This window comes from Corvus cornix, chromosome 22 (genome assembly GCF_000738735.6).
Source record: "Corvus cornix cornix isolate S_Up_H32 chromosome 22, ASM73873v5, whole genome shotgun sequence".
NCBI classification, from domain to species: Eukaryota; Metazoa; Chordata; class Aves; order Passeriformes; family Corvidae; genus Corvus; species Corvus cornix.
This window is the reverse complement of record NC_046351.1, coordinates 2,033,845-2,054,202: the sequence shown is the minus strand read 5'-3', so window position 1 is coordinate 2,054,202 and position 20,358 is coordinate 2,033,845. Positions and strand designations below refer to the sequence as shown.

The 20,358-nt window shown below is 54.0% G+C and overlaps 1 protein-coding gene across 1 annotated transcript in view; it reads left to right on the top strand.

The window, feature by feature from the left end:
* LOC104694877 (lysyl oxidase homolog 2) overlaps window positions 1-20,358 on the top strand; it is a 51,496-nt gene that overhangs the window by 14,291 nt on the left and 16,847 nt on the right. The window contains 2 exon segments of the mRNA XM_039564445.1: window positions 12,028-12,239; window positions 17,695-17,917. Of these exon segments, the coding sequence (XP_039420379.1) occupies window positions 12,028-12,239; window positions 17,695-17,917 (435 nt within the window).

The window sequence follows — 20,358 nt, the reverse complement described above, 5'->3', positions numbered from 1 at the left end:
CGTAAGCGTTTTCCAGCTCCTTTTAAGCAGCCAGGGAACATCCTGGATGTGCTGCACATCCCAGCGTGGTTCCCAGGGATGAATCCTTGGGTTTGTTCGTGAGCTGGAGCGGATCCGGGCTCTCGGGATGAGCGCTCAGCGTTCCAGGGAAGGGCTGCAGGTACAGGACGTGAGGGATTAAATTCCTTTCCTTGCCCTGACCTCGCTTCCCCTGGCTCGGGAGGGATCATCCCGAGCCGCTCCATCAATGGCTCCGTTGTGTCGCAGGGAATAAGGCGGGATCGTGGAACACCAGGGGTGGCTTTGGCAGCCCTGAAGCCACAGAGAGTCCTCAAAACACCTGGGAGAAAAACTGGTTTAGTCTAGACGGAGGTCACCTCACTCCCAGCTGCTCCAGAAATGAATCATGGAAGCGTTGGAGGGCTCTGCTTTTCCATGAGCTCAGCGCTGGGGCTGCATGAGCGGAGCACGTCGGATAATTGGGAACGAGCTCAGCTGCTGCTCTGGGGGTGCTGAAACTTCAGAGGGATCAGGAGGCTGAAGCGATTCCCAGAGCAGAAGCCCGGATCCATCAGCGCAATCGCTCGGGAGAAAGGGATGCAAAAGGGAGAAGGGGATTTATTTTTAGGAGCTGCACTGAGGGGGGTGGAAGTGCTGCAGTTCCCGGGCAGGGGCTGCTCTCACCCCCAGCTCGTCCCTGCCTGCCTCAACCTGACAGAAACAGGTGAAAATTAGAGACTGGGGGAAAAACCCTTCCCTGGGAGGGTGGAGAGGGGCTGGGACGGAATTCCCAGAGAAGCTGTGGCTGCCCCTGGATCCCTGGAAGTGCACAAAACCAGGCTGGAGCACCCTGGGAGCTGTCCCTGCCCACGGCAGGGGGGGTGGCACAGGATGATTTCAAGCTCCTTTCCCACCCAAACCACTCCGGGGTTCTGTTTCTCCCCGAATTTCAGGAACCCTCCCACCACACCGCTGCTTCCACTCTGCAAATTCCAGCTGCTTTCCCCCCTCTCCCTATAAAATCCCTGGAGCTGAAGGGCTCCTTCCCTGCTGTTTCCCTTGCAGCAGGATTAAGGCTGGAGGTGAGGAGCTGGAATGTTTGGGATGCCATCGCGGGAGCTCCTTGCAGTCACAAGTGGCTGTCAAATGTTTCGGCTCCTTCCCCCTGTGAGTTTTCCTTCTCTTCTCTCTGCTTTATCCCCTCAGCAGCCAGTGGGCACAGCTGGAGCCAGAAACGAGGAGCAGGGTGACTCAGGGGCTCACAAATCCACACCAGGGGAGTCCAAAGCCTCCTGTGAAGGCGAGTTTGGAAGTCTTTGCCCTTCCCAACGCGCCTGGGAATGCTGCAGTCATTCCTCGCGTTCATCGGGGGCTTGGGAGCCCGGGGAGCTCCCCCGGGAGCCTGGGAGCAGCCTGGAGCCCAGGGCTTGTCCAAGTGATGTTTTCTCTTTGGAATGAGGGGTGAGGGGGCTGGAATTTCCTCGGAGCCCTGCTGCGGTCAGGACTCTCCATCAGCTTCCGCACTGACAGAGCAAAGCCGGAGCGATCCCACCGGAATTCCCAGGGAGAGATTCCAGTCCGTGCTCCCCCCGCTGCTCAAACCAGGCTTTACTAAAATAGGCCTGGCTGGAGGTGCTGCATCGAGCTTGGCTGTCGGATTCCACCTTCCCAAGCTGCATTCCCACCCTGCTTGTGAGTCCCAAACGGATCTGTTTGCTGGGAACAGGAGCGAGGGCTGATGCTGGGCGGGTGATCCCAGGGAGCGGCTGGAGCTGGGCCAGGGGAGGTTTAGTCGAATATTGGGAAAAGGTTCTGATCCTTGAGCGTGGCCTTGGGCACTGCCAGGGATCCAGGAGCAGCCACAGCTCCTCTGGGAATTCCATCCCAGCCCCTCCCAGCCAGGAATTCCTTCCCAATATCCCATCCAGCCCTGCCCTCTGGCAGTGGGAAGCCATTCCCTGTGTCCTGTCCCTCCAGCCTTTGTCCCAAATCCCTCTCCATCTTTCTCCCAGCTCCTTCAGGCACTGGAAGGCCACAATGAGGTCACCCCAAAGCTTCTGAGCAATCCCAATTCTCTCAGCTTTTGGTCATCATTTACAAAATCTTAAAGCCCGTTTGGTGCAAATTCCCTGGGGCTGGGAATGTTTCCCACAGAAAATCAGGGGGTGGAAAAGCAGCCGTGACCCCACGGTGCCAGGGCCCTGCTCGGTGGCGTTTTGCCCCAGTCTGGCTCAGCTCTGCCTCTCGAGGAGCCCCCACTCCTTCAGGAGCAGCTCGATAACCCCTGAGCCGAGTTTATTTTCCTTGGCCGCCGTGCACAGCTCCGCTTCCCGCTTTGGAAAAGCCGCGGGTCAGCGGGATAGGATGACATTTTCCATGGCCATAAATCACCCGGCCATTCCATATGGATGTGCTCAGACAGATCTCTTCCCATCACAGCTCGTGTTTGGAGGGTTAGGTCACACCTCTTCCCATCCCGGAGCTTTTCCATCCCTTTTCCTGCTGGGAATGGGCAGTGCTTGACCTCTGCTCCTGCGATGGGCACAGGGAAGTGTTTGGGGGGAGGGTGAGTGATAAGGATGGGGGAGACAGGCAGGAAGGGGTTAATCCTCCCGGCAGCACCAGAAATCCACCCCTCCCTTGTTCAAATTCCATCTTTTTTGCTGCTTTCCACCCCCACTGCAGCTTTCAGAGGATTCCTTGGAGGCTGATGGAGGTGCAGAGCCTTTGCTGGGTGTCAGGAGCTCAGAAATCCGAGTGATTCCCTGTGTGTTCCCAAAGCTGGGAATGCCATCCCTGCTTTTCCAACAGCTCCTGCAGTCACTCTGTGCTATCCAAACTCAGCCCAGACCCACCTGCAGCTGCTTTCCCGGCTCCTCCAGTGATTTAAAGGCCCCAGTGACCCGATTCCTACCTTAATTGATTCCCGAAATCAACGCCCCAGCGGGATCTGATTTAACGCACGCCCCAAAACATCCTTAACAAAATATTTGCTGTCGAACTCCTTCCTCTGCGTGCGCCCACACAGCCTTCAAATAGGCCAGACTCTAAATATATCGAATTTCTGCAGCTTTTAGAGGCTCACAAATAGCTCTGGTACCTGAGGCCAGCCCAGGGCTTTGGCCAGACGGTGGCCAGACAGGTCTGGCTCAGCACGCCAGGCCCTGCTGCTATTTCTGGCCTTCGTTTCCCCTCTGGGTACTTGGGAGGCACAAAAATCTCACTTCAAAGCCCAAGAGGCTCAAAGGCTTTGGTTGTGCCAGGTTAAAAGTGGATTGAGGCCATCCCTGGAAGTGTCCCAGGCCAGGTTGGATGGGGTTCGGAACCACCTGGGATAGGGAAGGTGTCCCAGGGCTGGGATGAGATGAGCTTTAAGGTCCCTTCCAACACGAAGCATTCGGTGATTCTGCTAATTCCAGGTTTTTAACGAGCGGGGAGAGGCTCTGCCAGGCCCTGCTCAGGAGCTCACAGTCAAACCAGGCTCTGGATGAGGCTGAACTGAGCTGGAAGGCGCAGGGAGGGAAGGGGGATGAGGTTGTGGTTTGTCCCCAGGTAAATCTCCCTCTTTTCCAGCTTTTGCCATGAAAATCAGTGGAATCTCTGTCCCCACCATGGAGATTTGTCACACAGGTGCCCCCCACCTCATCTCTGTGTCCTGCAGCTCTCGGTGTTTAATTAGAAAGGCTTTCCTCACCTGTTTGTTGTGATGATGCCTCGATGTGGCTCCTGAAAACAGAGGCCAGACGAGTCAGAAAATAAAAGCAGGGATTGATTTGCGGGGCCTTCAAAGGTTCACCCTGGGCAGGCCAAAGGCTCCACCCAAGATGGACTCCGGGTTCCTCAGCCTTTTATAAGTTTGACCCATTTGCATATCAGGGTTAATTCTCCAATTCTAACCTCCGTTAATGATGTAATTACCCCAAGTTTGCCTCTCCTCTTCAGAGGCTTTTAGTTCACACATTTTGGGGGTTGGGACAATGGAGGTGTCCTTGGAGAGCAAACCTAGCGAGGGTTTGTTATGTGTGACCAGCACGAGAGAGCAGCAGCTGAGAGGCCACAGGAAACCTCAGAGTGACCCAGCAGGCAGCGCAGGATTGGAGAAATGTAAAAGTTCAAAAATCAGTGACAACAGGGTTTGAGTTTCGCCTCGCTGTGAACGTTTAATTCTCTAACCCAAAGCCCAAGGACAGCACAAATTCTGCTGCTCTGTGGGCCTGGGAGGGTCTTCAGCACCTCCTGACGTCAGGGGAATGTTCATGGAGCTGATATGGGGGTAACCCCCCGAGTTTTGGTGCTGTGAATTCAAAGGGAGCGCGATGATTTGCCTCAGCGGCCGTTTTGTGGCCATTTGTGTGGTGTGGGAATCAGGGAAGGGTTTGGGTTGGAAGGGCCCTTAAAGACCATTCTGCTCTTCAAATATTGAACTTGTCCTCAGGACGGAGTGGGATGGTCTGGGTGAGAAGGTGCTGATCAGTCAGAGGTTGGGCTTAACGAGCTTGGAGGTCTTTTGCAGAGATTTGATTTGATTTAATTTAATTAATTCGGTGTTCCTGACCTTGCTGTGCCTTGGCAATAAACTTTCCCCACTTTCAGTGCCTGACGCAGACACTTTGAGGCAGCTCGGCAGAAAGGAGACAGGGTCTGACAAAGCTGTGCCCATCAGGAACCCCCCAGCCCTGCTGCTGCCAGGACAGAGCCGTGTCCTGCCCTAAGCTGAGCCTGCCCTAAGCTGAGCCTGCCCGTGCCAAAGCCTCTCCAGGCTCCACTGCTCCTGCTCTGCTCCCTCGCTGGTGTCCCCAGCCTTTCCCAGCGCTGTCCCCTCACTCTGCCCGGGCAATCAGGAGGCTCCTGGAGCCTTTCCCAGCTGAGCCAGGCTTTGTCAGCCCTAATCTGCGCTGGGTTTGTTCCTGGCCCCTAAGCCTGACTCTGCTCCCCAACCCTTTTGTGCTGCTCTGGTCTGGCAGCCCCAGCCTGGCTGCTGTCCCCAGGGGCCACTGTCCCCCCCCCGCCCCCGGCTTTGTCCCATCCTCCCGTGTTTATTTTACAGCCGGGACCTTGGGGTGACTCAGAGGCTCAGCTCCAGATGTTTAAACCCAAACAGATCCCACCCATTCCGATGGATGTGGAGGGAAAGGTTTAAAAAAGAGTCATTTTCCTTTGGTGGCTGAGATTTTAATGGAAGTGAAGGTTTTTAAGGTGCCCCTGGGATGGACAAAGCCCCTGTGGGAAGATTTTTGTGTTGAGTTGTGGATAGGAGGAAAAAAATCAATTTCTTGTCCAAGTTTCACCCTTCATTCCCAAGGTTTGGAAGCAAAGAAATGCTGGAGCTCTGCTGGGAGTGAGAAAGGATGATCCGAATAGGTTTTATTTAAGGGGCAGTGGGTTAGGCCAGGCTTAGGGAAGGAAAGAGGAGTTTGAGAGGATCGTGGGGCTCTTAAAGCAGGATTGAGATGACAATGGATTATCCAGGGACAGAGCAGAGAGAAATCCAAACTCCAGGGTGATTCAGCACCAGGGCAGCGTCTGCAGCCTGGGATTTCTAGGAATAGGATCCTGTCCCTGGATGGATTCCTGAGCATCCTCCAAAAGGAAAGGGAACGGCCGGGTTTGGGCACAGAGAAGGCCCCAGAGAAACCATCCTGGGCATCCCCTGCCAGCACAAAGCCCGGGGCGAACGGTGCAGGCGAATATTACAAAAGTTGGGTGGGATTTTGCCGTCGGACCCAGAGCTGTGGGGAAGCGTTTGGTTCAGAGGGTGGAAACAAAAGCAGCCGAGGCTCATGTGAAAACTTTTCCAAGCCAGGAATCCTTTTGTGAGGGCTCAAAAACAAACCCTTTCCTCTGGGCTGGCCCCGATGGCCGAGGCTCCAAGTCCCCGGTTTCGTAACGGAGCTCGGAGCCTCTGCCAGGGGTTTGTGTCCCGGCTGGAGAGGAGCAGCTCTGCGGGCCCTGGATGTGGCTCTTGGCAGGGAAAGGATTGGGATAGAGGAAATACGGCCCAGCATGGAAGAGTTTCACACATTTTTCCCTCATTTCTGTACTGATTTGTGCTGTAGGATGCTGGCAGTCCCAGCTGAGATCGTGGAATCATGGAATGGGTTGGGTGGGAAGGGATTTAAATCCCATCCAGTGCCACCTCCCGCTATCCCAGGTTGCTCCAACCTGGTCTTGGGCATTTCCAGGGATCCAGGAGCAGCCATAGCTCCTCTGGGAATTCCAGCCCAGCCCTTCCCCACCCTCCCAGGGAAGGATTTTTTCCCAATGTCCCATCTCACCGTGCCCTCTTCCTATTCCAAACCATTCCCCCCTCCTGTCCCTCCCTCCCTTATCCCAAATCCCTCTCCATCACATCTCTGCCTCCCCAGAACGAGGCATGGTGTAACCCCAGCTCCCTCTTGCTCCCAGAGTTTTCCTGGTTGTGGGATGGCTCTCCACGTGTCCATCGAGCACAGAGAGGGGGATTTGGGGAATCTGCTTTATCCATTAGGTGTCGTTTGCTCCCAGTTTTTCTCTGGAATCTGTTTTCACCATCAGCCCAGCTGGAGGATAAACTATTCCTGCCTGGATTTGCATTATCGAACAGCCCCAGTGTAACAAAACCTCCGCAGCCAAAGGAAACCATTCCACTCCCAAAGAATTACTGGGAAAAAGCTCTTGGCAGCCCTTTCTCCTGGAGAACCCTCAGCGTGCTCATTTTGATCCTTTGTTCTTGAATTTTCCAACATAAAGCTGAGCTCTGCAGTCTCCTGAATTCCCCTCTGAGGTTTCGCTCTTTGTTCAGAGCCGGAGCAAACCCTTGAGTTGCTCCATCGAGAATTCCCTGCTCTGAACCAGCTCCGGGAGGGAAAAGGGGACAGGATTGGGGTCGGTTTTGCTCTCAGACAAAATTCCCTGCTCTGAACCAGCTCCAGAAGGGAAAAGGGGATGGGATTGGGGTCGGTTTTGCTCTCAGACAGATGCTGAAAACGTCACTGTGGTCTGTTAGAGCCATCAGGAGACGAATTCCCTCCGGGAATGAAACGATGCCTCATTTCTCGCTGCTTTGCTCAGGTTTTTATCTTCCTCGGCAAACTCAGGCCAAAAAAAAATGATGACAAAAGAGCTGGAAGCACCAAACAGAATCCCAGGTTGGAGCAGGATTTCTTTTTGTGCCTGACTCAGCATCTCTGGAGGACAGGGATGGGATGGGAAGGGATGGGATGGGATGGGATGGGATGGGATGGGATGGGATGGGATGGGATGGGATGGGATACCTCTGGACAGAGCCTGAGGTGCCACACTGGTCCCGGGAATGTTTTCCCAAATCCAAGAGCAAAAATTCCATTCGCACCTTATTTTTCACTGCTGTAAAATAACCAACAAGGACGACCCAGGCCAGTGAGTCAGGGGGAAAGAAATGTCCAGATGCCCAGCCTGGAGTGGGAAATACGGGAATTTTGAGTCCTGGAGTGGGAAATAGAGAGATCTGGAGTCCTGGAATGGGAAATAGAGGGATTTCGAGTCCCGAGTGGGAAATAGAAGGATTTCAAATCCTGGAGTGGGGAATACAGGGATCTTGAGTGCTGGAGAGGGAAATGCAGGAATTTTGAGTGCTGGAGTGGGAAATGCAGGAATTTTGGGTCCTGGAGTGGGGAATACAGGGATCTCGAGTGCTGGAGTGGGAAATGCAGGAATTTCGAGTCCCAGAGTGGGGAATACAGGGATCTCAAGTCCTGCTGTGGGTCTCGGGTATCCCATTCCTGCTGTGCTCAGAGCTCTTCTGGAAACAGATGGAACAACTCATTTGGATTTGTTAGGCTGCAGAAATAATTGCAAGAATAACAGGCAAATCCCAAAGTACCTCCCAGCATTCCCAAGCTTCCCATCTTTCGGGAGGTTTGCATTTTTTTGCGTCCTTGCGACTTTTCTCTCTCCTCCTCAGCCTCATTGGGTTGGTTTCTCTCTCTGCCTGATGCTCTGATGCCGTAAATCCCAGCACGGGATTCCCAGATTCATCCAGGGCTTTGGATCACTAAAATCCACCCTCTGGCTTGGAAAATCCGTGAGGTGGAGGTGCCTGGAAGCTGCAGGAATGCAGCAGGGCAGGATTGTTCCGCGTTACCCGGCTCAGTGCTCTCCCCTCAGCATCTGGTGCTGGCAGGGACAGGCCGGATGTCCTGGGATTTGGGGAACAGAGCTCCCGCCAGGCTGGGGGAGTGGGAAGAAGAGGGAAAACCCCAAATCTGTTGGATCAGGAGAGGAAAACCCAAATATCCTTGATCAGAAGGTGGCTGCTTTAGAGCTGGGGGTCCAGCTGTGTTCCCTGCTGCAGGAGGGATCCTCAGGAGGAGGTAGGAGTTGAACCCTCAGGATCCTGGATAGGATTCCCTGCCTTTTTGGGGCTCTGGAGAAGCAGTTTGCTCTCTCTGCACCTGACTTCCCTGCAGGAGGAGCTTGGGAATCGCTGGTCATCCCAGGAATCATTGAGGCTGGAAAAGACCTCCAAGATCACATCCAACCGAGTCCTTCGAGTCCTCTGTTTGCCTTGGGGGTTTTCCAGCTTTTCCACCTGGATAACATTCCCTGGGATGGCCCAGCAGAGAGAACAGGGATGTTTAATGATGAGTGAGAGGTGGAATGCAGGAATGCCGATCCTGGGAAGCACTGGGCAGATGTTCAACATCTGGAACGGCACGCGACTCAAGCGCGGTGAGCCGCGGAGCAGCTTCCTCACGATACACCTGGAGCAGCATCGCTGGGTGTGAGCTCATTCCAAGGAGCGGCTGTGGCCTCCAGCCCGTCTAAATCCAAGGAAAAGGGAAGGGGCTGTCCGGTGAAAGCCACAGATGGGCTTTAGCACGTTCCTGACGCCAGGTCCAGAAGGAAAATGTCCCATTTCTGTGACTTTAATGTGCAGCAGGGCTGGTCCTCGCCTAACTACGGGTGTCAGACCTACTCAGGGCTTCCTGTGGGGTGGATGAATCCCCCAGTCACAGATGGAAAACTCCCTCTCCCATTTTCCCAGCTGCCAGCGCAAATTTCCTCCCGTTTCCCGTCTTTTCCCAGGTGCTTTTCCAGCGCAGTTCGAAGTGTTGGCTCCCTGGCCTTTGGGTTAATCCCTTTAATAGGATTTTCTTAAAAACCCTTTGAGATCTTCAGCACCCAGAGCTGTTTCCAAGTGGGTTTCAGGCTTTGATTAACCTTTTTCCCAGGTGAAGAAAATGAGGCAGGGTAGGGGAAGCAGGGGAACAAAGTTCCCTCTGACGGCCCTGGGTAAACACAACTTCTCCAGCAAGGGAAAAACGGGAAACATTTCCTAAACTGCAGCAGGGAAAAGCGAGTTGCAGGGTTTGGAAAGCAGCCTGGGGAGGCCCTGGAATGCCCTGAGGCTCCGATACCTTCCTGACAGCACGTAGTCAAAAACTCTGCAAGATTTGAGGAGAAACTGCCAAGTTTCAGGACAAACTTTGTGCTGCAAATGGATTTCTCAGGCTCCGCTGGGGAGGTTTTAAATCCCTTCTTACATCAGATCCTTGGAACACCTGAAATTGCCTCAGATGTAACAACTTTGGGTTATCACAGGGGTTATTTTTGATTCTTGAGGGCTACAAGAGCTTTCAAAACTGGAGCCCAGCCTGTGAACCCTGTTGGATAAATTCTGTGTTCCAGGGTTTCAGAGATGCTCCAGCACGGATTTTGGAGACTTGAATTCCTGCAGCTGAGGGGGAAAGAGGGAAAGAGTGATTTGCAAAACTGGGTGGTAAATGTAGACAAAAAAAAGACAGAAATGGGGGGAAAAATAAGGAAAAGGAGGGGAAAGGCCTTAAGTGAGTTGTCCAAGGCGGTGTGAGCAGAGGAGCAGAGCTGAGGAGGAGATGCCAACCCCATTCCTCGCCTCGTTCCCTGACCCATTTCCTGCCCCAGCAGCCTCTTTCTTTGCCCTTGCCTGGGCTCTGTTTGTTGCATCAGTGCTGGTGAAGCATCTGGAGAATGGATGAGCCACGGAATCTGCAGGACTTGGCAGGTCCGGCTCTGATCTCCCTGCGAGCCCTGACCAGCAGCCCGTGGCCCTTTAAAGCTCCGGGCAACTTTTCTTTTCCAAGTGGTTGAGTCTGAGGATTCCTCAGTTCTGATGTAACCCCGAGCAGAACCACGTGGGTTTGCACATATTTGACAAGGAAAGGGCTCCTGGAAGGGAATTCATCCATTTTTCAGAAGCTCTTTTGTAACCGCTCGCCACAGAGATCTTTTCCAGCCTGGATTTGCCCCTGGGGCTCTGCAGGGCTGGTTTGTGCCCTCACAGTTATTTTCCAGACAGGATTTTCCCCCTCCAGCCAGGATTTGCCCCTGGAGTCCTGCAGGGCTGGTTTGTGCCCTCAGGGATCTTTTCCAGCCAGGATTTTCCCTGTCCAGCCAGGATTTTTGTCTGTGGCTCTGCAGGGCTGGTTTGTGCCCTCAGGGATCTTTTCCAGCCTGGATTTGCCCCTGGAGTCCTTCAGGTCTGGTTTGTGCCCTCAGGGATCTTTTCCAGCCAGAATTTGCCCCTGGAGTCCTTCAGGTCTGGTTTGTGCCCTCAGGGATCTTTTCCAGCCAGGATTTGCCCCTGGAGTCCTTCAGGTCTGGTTTGTGCCCTCAGGGATCTTTTCCAGCCAGAATTTGTCCCTGGAGTCCTTCAGGGCTGGTCTGGTTTGTGCCCTCAGGGATCTTTTCCAGCCAGAATTTGTCCCTGGAGTCCTTCAGGGCTGGTTTGTGCCCTCACAGGTATTTTCCAGCCAGGATTTCTCCCCCTTCAGACAGGATTTTCGTCTGTGGCTCTGCAGGGCAGGTTTGTGCCCTCAGGGATCTTTTCCAGCCAGGATTTGCCCCTGGAGTCCTGCAGGGCAGGTTTGAGCCCTCAGGGATCTTTTCCAGCCAGGATTTGCCCCTGGAGTCCTGCAGGGCAGGTTTGTGCCCTCACAGGTATTTTCCAGCCAGGATTTGACTCTGGAGTCCTGCAGGGCTGATTTGTGCCCTCAGGGATCTTTTCCAGCCTGGATTTGCCCCTGGGGCTCTGCAGGGCTAGTTTGTGCCCTCACTGGTATTTTCCAGCCAGGATTTGCCCCTGGAGTCCTGCAGGACTGATTTGTGCCCTCAGGGATCTTTTCCAGCCAGGATTTCTCCCCCTCCAGACAGGATTTGCCTCTGTGGCTCTGCAGGGCTGGTTTGTGCCCTCAGGGATGTTTTCCAGCCAGGATTTGCCCCTGGAGCCCTCCAGGGCTGGTTTGTGCCCTCACGTAGGTCCCACGTGTGAAATCCATTCGGCTTCCATGACTCATTTGCTGTCCCAGGTTATGGAGGAGGAGCCAGAGAAACGCTGGAGTCAGCACGTTGGAATCCCAGATTCCACATGAAATCATGGCTTTGGATGAAAACCCCAAAGCCCTTCCCTGCCAGGGCTCCCGGCTCCCTGCACCCGGAATGAGTCTGTGATTAAGGCTGGCCCTAACAAAGCTGAGCTTGGTTTATTTCCACAGGAACAGGGACTAAATTAAGGTGAAAACAGCGCTTGGAATTGAAGTAACAAAGCAGATTTGTTATAAGGCTACCTTATAAAATAAATCAGAGCTGCTTTCCTTTTTTTTTAATGAGAAAAAAGAATCCTCTTCCAGAGGATGAATTTACACAAGGTGGAAAGGTTTGTTTCATAAGATCCCAGAAAGGTTTGTGTTGGAAGAGAGCTTAAAAATCACCTCATCCCACCCCCTGCCACGGGCAGGGACACCCCCCACTATCCCAGGGTGCTCCAACCTGGCCTTGGGCACTTCCAGGGATGGGAATTCCATCCCAGTCCCTGACAGGGAAATATTTCTCCCAATATCCCATCTAACTCTGTCCTCTGGAAGTTTGAATCCATCCCCCTTGTCCTGTTTGCCTCCCCACCCCGTCCCTTCCTCAGCACCTCCTCCTTCCTACCCCACCTGACCACAGCTGGGCTGTGATCCCGCCTGGAAGCTCCACGGCCCATTTCCCTACGATCCAGCGTCATTCCCGTTCATTTTCCACCCACAGAACATGAACATCCAGGTGGAGGACATCCGGATCCGCGCCATCCTGGCCACCTACCGCAAGCGGGTCCCTGTCACCGAGGGCTACGTGGAGGTGAAGGACGAGGGCACCTGGAAGCAGATCTGCGACAAGCACTGGACCATGAAGAATTCCCGGGTGGTCTGTGGCATGTTCGGCTTCCCGAGCGAGAGGAAATACAACACCAACGTCTACAAGTAAGGGCAGGGCTCGGTGGGAGCCACGGACACTCCTTGGAACACTCGGGGCCTTGTTCCAGTTGGAAATTGTCAGGTGGCACCGGGGACCCTGGGGTAGGAAAAGCTGCGACTGCTTCGTTCCTCCAGCCAGGATTTTCTGTCTGTATAAATATTCAGAATGTCCTGGTTTGTGCCCTCAGGGATCTTTTCCAGCCGGGATTTCCCCCCTCCAGCCAGGATTTCTCCCCCTCCAGCCAGGATTTGCCTCTGGGGCTCTGCAGGGCAGGTTTGAGCCCTCAGGGATCTTTTCCAGCCAGGATTTGTCCCTGGAGTCCTGCAGGGCTGGTTTGTGCCCTCAGGGATCTTTTCCAGCCAGGGTTTGCCTGGTGCAGGCAGGGGAGCCCTTTGATCCTCACCCTTTGGATGCAGACCTTGATGAGTATCAGTGTTTGACAGGGCCTGGAGTGGGACATGGGGCAGTTGGCCCAAAAAACCTTTTTATTTTGTAATTCCAGCTCGAGGATGAACATTTCCTCCAGCAGGGGTGGTTCTGTGTGGTGGGCAGGGGAGGGATGGGACCAAACTGCTCCCACTGTCCCAGTAAATCCATCAGCTGCGAGAAAATCATGGAATGGTTTGGGTGGGAAGGGATTTAAAGCCCATCCAGTGCCACCCCTGCCATGCCCAGGGACACCTCCCACTGTCCCAGGGTGCTCCAGCCTGGCCTTGGGCACTTCCAGGGATCCAGGGGCAGCCACAGCTGCTCTGGGAATTCCATCCCAGCCCGTCTCCACCCTCACAGGGAGGAATTCTTTCCCCATATCCCATCCAACCCTGCCCTGTGGCAGTTTAAATCCCCCTTGTCCTGTCATTCCATAATATACACAGTCTCCAACTGCTCACCCCATCCCTGCGCAGAAATCCAGAGGCTGGATCAGTTCTGGATGTGCTGGAAGCTCCAACCAAGTCCAAGTTGGAATAAAAGGAACCTTTCTTGTGCTCCCTTGTGCCCAGGTTCCCCCTTCCCACCCTGAGCGCAATTCCTGCCTGTGCATCCCAGATGGTGCTGGGAGAAGGATCCTCTGGGATCTCAGCGCTGCTTTTTCCCCCTAGATTTGTGGATTCCTATGAAACGAAGGAAGAAGCTGCTGATTTATAGGGAGAACGTTGTGTTTTCCAGAGCTGCAAGCGGAAAGGTTTAGGCTGCGTTTCCTGTTCCTTGGGAGCCAGGAGCTCTGGATATTTTTTTGTTGTCATTGCTTCATTTTGCTTTTTGTCACCAGCCCTCATCCCAGACCAGGCTCTTCCCACACTGTTCCCTAGGAAAAACACCCTGCAGCAGATGTAAAACAGTTCAAATGAAATTCTGTCTCGTTCCTTTCCTCCTCCGTGACCTGGGGAGCAGGAAAGCATCGGCTGCTTCAGGGGAGGGCTGAACGCTCCAGGCAGGAGCTGTGGTTTTCCTGCCTGCTCCTGCTGGCCTGTGGAATTGCTATTTCTGAACATTCCCTCTGGATCAGCCTGGCCACATTTCATTTCTTTCATTAGCAAGATCCTGACCCGTCAGAGAGGTCCTTGGCTTGGAGTAGCCCAAAGCCAGCACAGGGAAAACGTAAAATAAAGAACCCGCTGCGATTCTGTCTGCAGGATTCCCAGGGAGATGAGCAGGGCCTGGACACCGGTTTGAGGAGGGTTTGCTTTCCCTCAGACCCATCCCTGAGATTCCCATCCCCTGCAGGAGCAGGGAATAAATCACCTCCAGACAGACAAAGTAGATTTTTCCTGCTTCCAGTTGTGGCCTTTCCAAGAAAAGCATTAACTGGAGCATCTGGAGCCATCTGCCTTAAATAAACGGGTGCTCGGGAGCTGTCCTGTCTCTTGGACACATGGAAAAACTGACAGAAGGTTGTTCAGCATCAACTCAGCACTGCTGAAAATCCCAGTGAATTGAGCTGGAATTAGGAATGTGAAGTGTCCCCAAATCCCAGCCCAGGAGATCTCTGCTGCTGAAGAGCCTCAGCGCCCCAAAACCTCCCTCCCGTTCCTTGTTTTCGGCCTTGCTGGGTTCTGGCACCCACAAATATTTTGGAAAACACGCTGAGCATTATCCCAGGTTGGAAAAAATGGGGATGGCATTTTATTGGATGGGAGAGGCTCGTAAAGTCTTGGCAGCTGCACGGTTTTGTTTGTCAGCAGAGTTTAAAAGCCGAATTCTTCCTTGGGCCGCTTCCCTTTGTGCTATGGGCGGATGCATCACGTCCAACTGGTGTTACTGGGGTGGGAAAGCTCCCAGTTGTGGGCTGGGAGTGACCTTGGATTTGAGGTCAAGGGGCTGGGCTGATGACCAGTGGCACCTTCTCGCCCAGGCCAGGGGACGCTTGTCCCACGTGGTTTGTTCTGGACAGGGAAAGGCTCACCCTGGAGCTAAACCTGCTCTCCCTATGGATGTGAAGCCCCAGAAAAATCCTTTCTCCTCATTCCTCAGACTTTGCTCCCTCTAATTTGAGAATCCCCTTCTCCCAAGAGCAGATCCTGCTCCTGCTCCTGCTCCTGCTCCTGCTCCTGCTCCTGCTCCTGCTCCTGCTCCTGCTCCTGCAGGGAGAAAGGCTGGGATCAGGTTTCTGCTGGCCAAGGCTGCCCCTTCCCACATCCCCCCCGATCCCGCTGCCCCCGATCCCAGCCCTGCCTGCTGAGCTCTGCTCCTGCACAATGGTGGGAGGTGAAATGATTTGCAGATGGATCTCGCTTGAAAGAAAACAACTTAGTTCATCGTTGTCCCGCTGCCAGGGGTTTATTCCTGACTGTAACCCGGCCTCTGGAGCTGACAGCGCGATTTATGTTCGGAAATGAGACAAATCTAACGTTGATTCCCTGTTCTTGTTCGCTCCTCACCGTGGGTTTTACATAGGCACTGCTCTAACTCCTCCTCCCAATCCCTGCTCTGGCTGGGAAAGCAGAATTTAATGCATTTTGCTGCTGGAGAGAGGAGAAATCTGGGATCAGAGAGCTGGACCTGATGCCTTTTTGAAGCCTTTGTGAGTTGACAAAGGAATGGCTGGAGGAGCTCAGCAGCTCCAGGATCAATGTCAGTCCAAACCGCAGCTCCCAGCTTAACCAGTCTGCTCACCCATTATAAACCCGCTCAGAGGTGACAGGCAGTTCAGCACTTCAGTTCTTGTAGCAGGAACCCTCCTGGTTTGTTTTTTCCCTGGAAAAGCTGGGATGTGAAGGGCTTTGGCAGGCCTGGCTTCCCTCCCTCCCTCTCTCCCTCCTCCCTGAGGCTGAAAGCAGCACCTTGTTAACTCAAGGAATTTCCCAGGGGTTGAAACCTCTGCTCACAGCCCCGAGGAGCAGCTCCCCAGCCTCTGCTCAGTGCGATTGGCGTGAATTTTCCTGAATTTTTTGTGCAATCATTTGTTTTCTGCTCCCCCAACTCATGGAATCGGGGAATATCCTGAGGGCTCCTTACCCAACCCCTCCGCTCTTCCTGCAGCCCTTGGGCTCCACCTGTGCTTTGCTCAAAGCTTTTCTGGGATGCAGATCCTGCTCTCCTCACCAGTAGAAATGGTTTGAATTCCAGCCTGACCTGGAACTGGCCGAGCTCTCCCAGCAGGAATGTTCATTCCCACCTCTGACCTGAGCAGCGTCACCCTGGGCTCCCACTGATTCCAGTTGGGCCCTTTTGTGCTAAAAATGAAACATCAGCAAAGCCCCGAGTTTCTGCCTGCAGAGATCAGCTGAATTCTGCTTTTTTCACATTGATTCAGTCTGGGGACACGAGGTGGGGCTTCATTTCTCCCCAGCCTCCCAAGGGCTGTTAATACCATCCAGATGTTAATGCCTCATGAAATTTCCAGGATGAGGTCATTGTTTGCTATTCTAAGGCATCCCCATCCCTGCTTCCCTAAGTCAGGCTGTTCCTTGTCCGCTCTGGAGCTCATGGAGCTCTCTGGACCCTCTGAGAGGGGTGAAAATGCTCCTGCAGGTCCTCCCTTCCACCCTGAGCATAGCTGGGAAGTGGCTGCTGCTTTGTGTTGCCTCCTCCTTTGGTTTATTTCTAAAACTTTAACTCTATTCCTATTTTCCCATCCCTTTTCCCTCGATTCAGGGGTCCCTGACAGGTCTGAGGTGGGTTCTGACAGCCACTTTTCCCCACAGGACAGGCAGGGTCCTGTTGCTGCTGCCTGGGATGGATCCCGGCCCTGCTCCATCCTTTTCCAGCATCGTGGGATGCAATGGCAGCTCCCTCTCCAGCCCGGCTGGATCCATCCCCAACCTCTGCCCAGGGAGATCTGCTTCCAGCAAGGATTAGTCAGTGGCTGGGAGCCAGGAGAGGCTGGAAAAGTGCTGAGCTGGGCAGCAGAGCTCCGTGAGCAGAGGGGAGAAAAGTGTCCCCTCAAACATCTGTGACCCTGCAAAATCTGAATCCTAAAGGGATCAGCTGGGAAAACCTGGACCTGCCCAGTGGAGTTCCCAAAAAACCTCCTCAGAAAGGCTCTCTGCCCCTCTGGAGCTGCTCCCCAGGCTCTCTGTGCTGCACAAACCAGAACTGCTGCTTTTTCTCCCCAAATTCCACCCGCCTCGCTGTGCCATTTATCCCAGCTAATCCCTGGATCCCGGCTCTGCGTGGCAGAGACTCCTGGAATGAGGAGCAGCACCGGGATCACACGGAGCCACGTGGAGATCCCAGCAGGGCTTGGGCTCCCCTGAGCCTTCCCTGTGTTTTTTAACTCCTTTCTCAGGCTGACCTGACCCATATTCCCATTCCCCCAGCTCTCAGCTCCGGTAGGATGGAGCTGGATTCCGGAATCCTTTCCCTTCCCAGTTTATCACACGTGCCCCTTCCTCCTCAGGAGTGCCTGGAGCAGCTCCAGGCAGTCTGGGAGCGAGAAGCAGGAGCTGCTGCCAACAACAAGTCAGAGAGGAATTGCTCCTGCTCTCGGAAATTGCTCTCAGGCTCACAGTTGTTAACACTGAGGCTCGGAGAGGCTTTGGATTTCTCCCAATCCCAGCTGATAGCTGCTGGTCAGCAAAAGGGGAAGTTTTTTTGGGAAGCTTTGGAAGTTTTTTTTCCTCCAGCCCAGTCATCTGCACAAACCCTCTTTGTCCATTTGGAATTGGCTGATCCCTGTCCCTGCGTGGGGTGGGATCTCTGCTCCTGGGAATGTGTCATTTGCTGCAGCTGCACCTTTGGTTCCTACTCTGATTTCTCAGTTTTCGCAGGGGATTTATTTCCTCTCAAGTGGTTGGACTCGATGATCTTGGAGGTCTTTTCCAGCTGGAATAATTCCATGTTTTTAAATGTCACCTCAACAGAGTCATGGTGTGGATGAACAGATCAGCTTCCAAATAATCCTGTCCAATCCCCACTTCACCTCAGGGCATTTTTCCTCCCAAAATTTAGCTCCATCAGTGCATTTTTTTTTTTTTTTGAAGGATTCCTAATTTTCCCCTTCTCCTCGATTCCTTTCAGGATGTTTGCCAGCAGAAGGAAGCAGCACTACTGGGCGTACTCCATGGACTGCACTGGGAACGAGGCTCACATTTCCAGCTGCAAACTGGGAAACCACCTGACGGGGGGCACTGGGAAGAACAGCACGTGTGACAACGGGATGCCGGCGGTCGTCAGCTGCGTCCCCGGCCGGGCCTTCGCCCCCAGCAGCCACAGCGGCTTCCGAAAGGCCTTCAGGCAGGAGGTGAGCAGGGAGCAGGCACAGCCTGGCCTGGAATGCCAAAATGGCTTGGAAAAGCCTTAAAAATCAGCTAATCCCCCCCCCTCCCCCGCCATGGGTAGGACACCTTCCGCCAGCGTTGTTCCATCCTGGCTTCGGGCACTTCCAGGGATCCAGGGGTAGCCACAGATTCTCTGGGAATTCCATCCTGGCCCCTCACCACTCTCAAAGAGGACAATTTCTCCTGAATATCCAACCTAATCCTACTCTGATAAAAGCCTGGGAGGGAACGACTCTGGGAACAGTGGACCTTAAGCCCATCTTATCCCATCCCCTGCCATAGGGACACCTCCCACTGTCCCAGGCTGCTCCAACCTGGCCTTGGGCACTTCCAGGGATCCAGGGGCAGCCACAGCTCCTCTGGGAATTCCAGCCCAGCCCCTCCCCACCCTCACAGCCAGGAGTTCCATCCCGATATCCCATCCATCCCTGCCCTCTGGCAGTGGGAAGCCGTTCCCTGTGTCCTGGCCCTCCAGGCCCTCCTGCCCAGCAGATTCCCAGAGTTCAGAGCTGTTCCTGCAGCACTCACAGACGGATGGGAAAATGGAATCGTGGAATGGTTTGGGTGGGAAGGGATTTAAAGCCCATCCAGTGCCACCCCTGCCATGGGCAGGGACACCTCCCACTGTCCCAGGCTGCTCCAGCCTGGCCTTGGGCACTGCCAGGGATCCAGGGGCACCCACAGCTCTTCTGGGAATTCCACCCCATCCCCTCCCCACCCTCCCAGGGAAGGAATTCCTTCCCCATATCCCATCTAGCTGCCAATTAGAGCAGGAAACCTCTGGGGCTGTAACCATCCACCACCAGAATTCCCACAAGGTGCCGCAGCCACGAGGGCCCCTCTGGCATCCCCAGCACGCCCAGCTCAGCTCCCACCCGCACAGATTCCAGGCTCTTTCCTCCCTCTCCCACCTCCAAAGGGTGGGAGAGCGGCTCCCACGGCAGCTGGCAAAGCTGCGAGCGAGGAGTGACCGAATCCCGGGCTCTGGCTCCTGTTGGAGCCGCTTGGGCCGAGCCAGCGGAGGCCGTGCCCGGCTGTGCTGTTCCAAAGGCACGGGAATTCTGCTGGATTGCTCTTCCCCGTGGAAATCAGCCGGCGTTTCCTCTGCCTCCGTGGCCTCGGCGAGGAAATGCCCTGAGGGAAAACACGGGCGAGGTTGGAAAGCTGGGTTTGTTTAGTCTAGCGAGGTGTGAAAATCCCGGGAGGTGCAGAAGGGTTGGAAAACAAGGCTGGAGTTGGACATTGCCGGTGTCGGGGGCTAGGAAAGGACAGCTTAACATGGCAGAGGTGGGTGCCAAGGGAAATATTCCAGCTGCAGCCTTGGGATAGAGGGGGAATCTTGGGAGGCTTCTCACAGGAGGAGGTTTTGCTGTGGATTTTGTGGCTGCACCCCCAGGGCGGCTGTGCCTGAGTGGGTTTAGGGGAATCTTTGGGCTTTTTCCAGGTGCCAGCACCTCTGTGGTGGGAATAATGCAACCCCTGCCTGGATCCCAGCCTCCTGCCTTGCAGGATTTAGGCCCGGGAGGTGAAAGGTTTTGTAAATCATTGTTAATCTCCCGAGCCACACGCGCTGCCAAGTAACTCCTTAAGCCTTTGTTTAGGCTTTGGGTGTCCTTGGTGTGACCCCAGCCTGGAGAAAGTGCTCCAGGCACGCTCCCAGTCGGAAAAGTGAAGGATTTTTGGTGTTTTCACGCTTAAAACTTTGCTCCCACGGCCAAAACTCAGCTCTCAGATGCAGCAGGAGTTGGCAGCTCCCTGCTTGGCATTGGGGGGAGGAGTAGGTGATTAACAGGTAATAATTAAATAATACAAACCCCGAAATGAGTGCAACTGGAGCTGCCACTCAGCTGGGTACTTCTGACTGCAAAAGCCGGATCTTTTTTTCCACTTCTCATTCATTATTTATTATTTCTTTATTATTTATTACCATTATTTATTAGATATTATTTATATATTATTATTGCTCAGAACCGAGCACTTAGGCAGGTTTTATGGGGCTTGAGCTCAACGTTGGTCCTGGATTAAGCCAGGAGCCTGGGCTGGAGATGTGAGCAGCAAATAAACCCCTTTAGGGCAGCCAGGGGCTGAGAGCTGGGCACTGGCAGGCTCAGGGCCATTCCCAACCCTCCTGCAAGGCTCCCAAGAGATATAAAACTGGTTTTTACCATATTCAGCCCAGGACAGGAAAAGGCTCCTAAGCCCAAGCACCTGCAGAGAACTGGGATGGGTTTTTTTATTCCCTGCCCACACGTGAGGTGTGAGAAACAAATCTGTGCTCACCAAAATCCCTGCAGAGGTTCCTGCAGTTGGAACGATGTGATGGATGTTTTTAAGGTGTCTCAGGTGATTCTAGGAAAGGTTTTAGGCCCAGCTTTCCACAAATAACCCCCGTAAAGGACGGAGG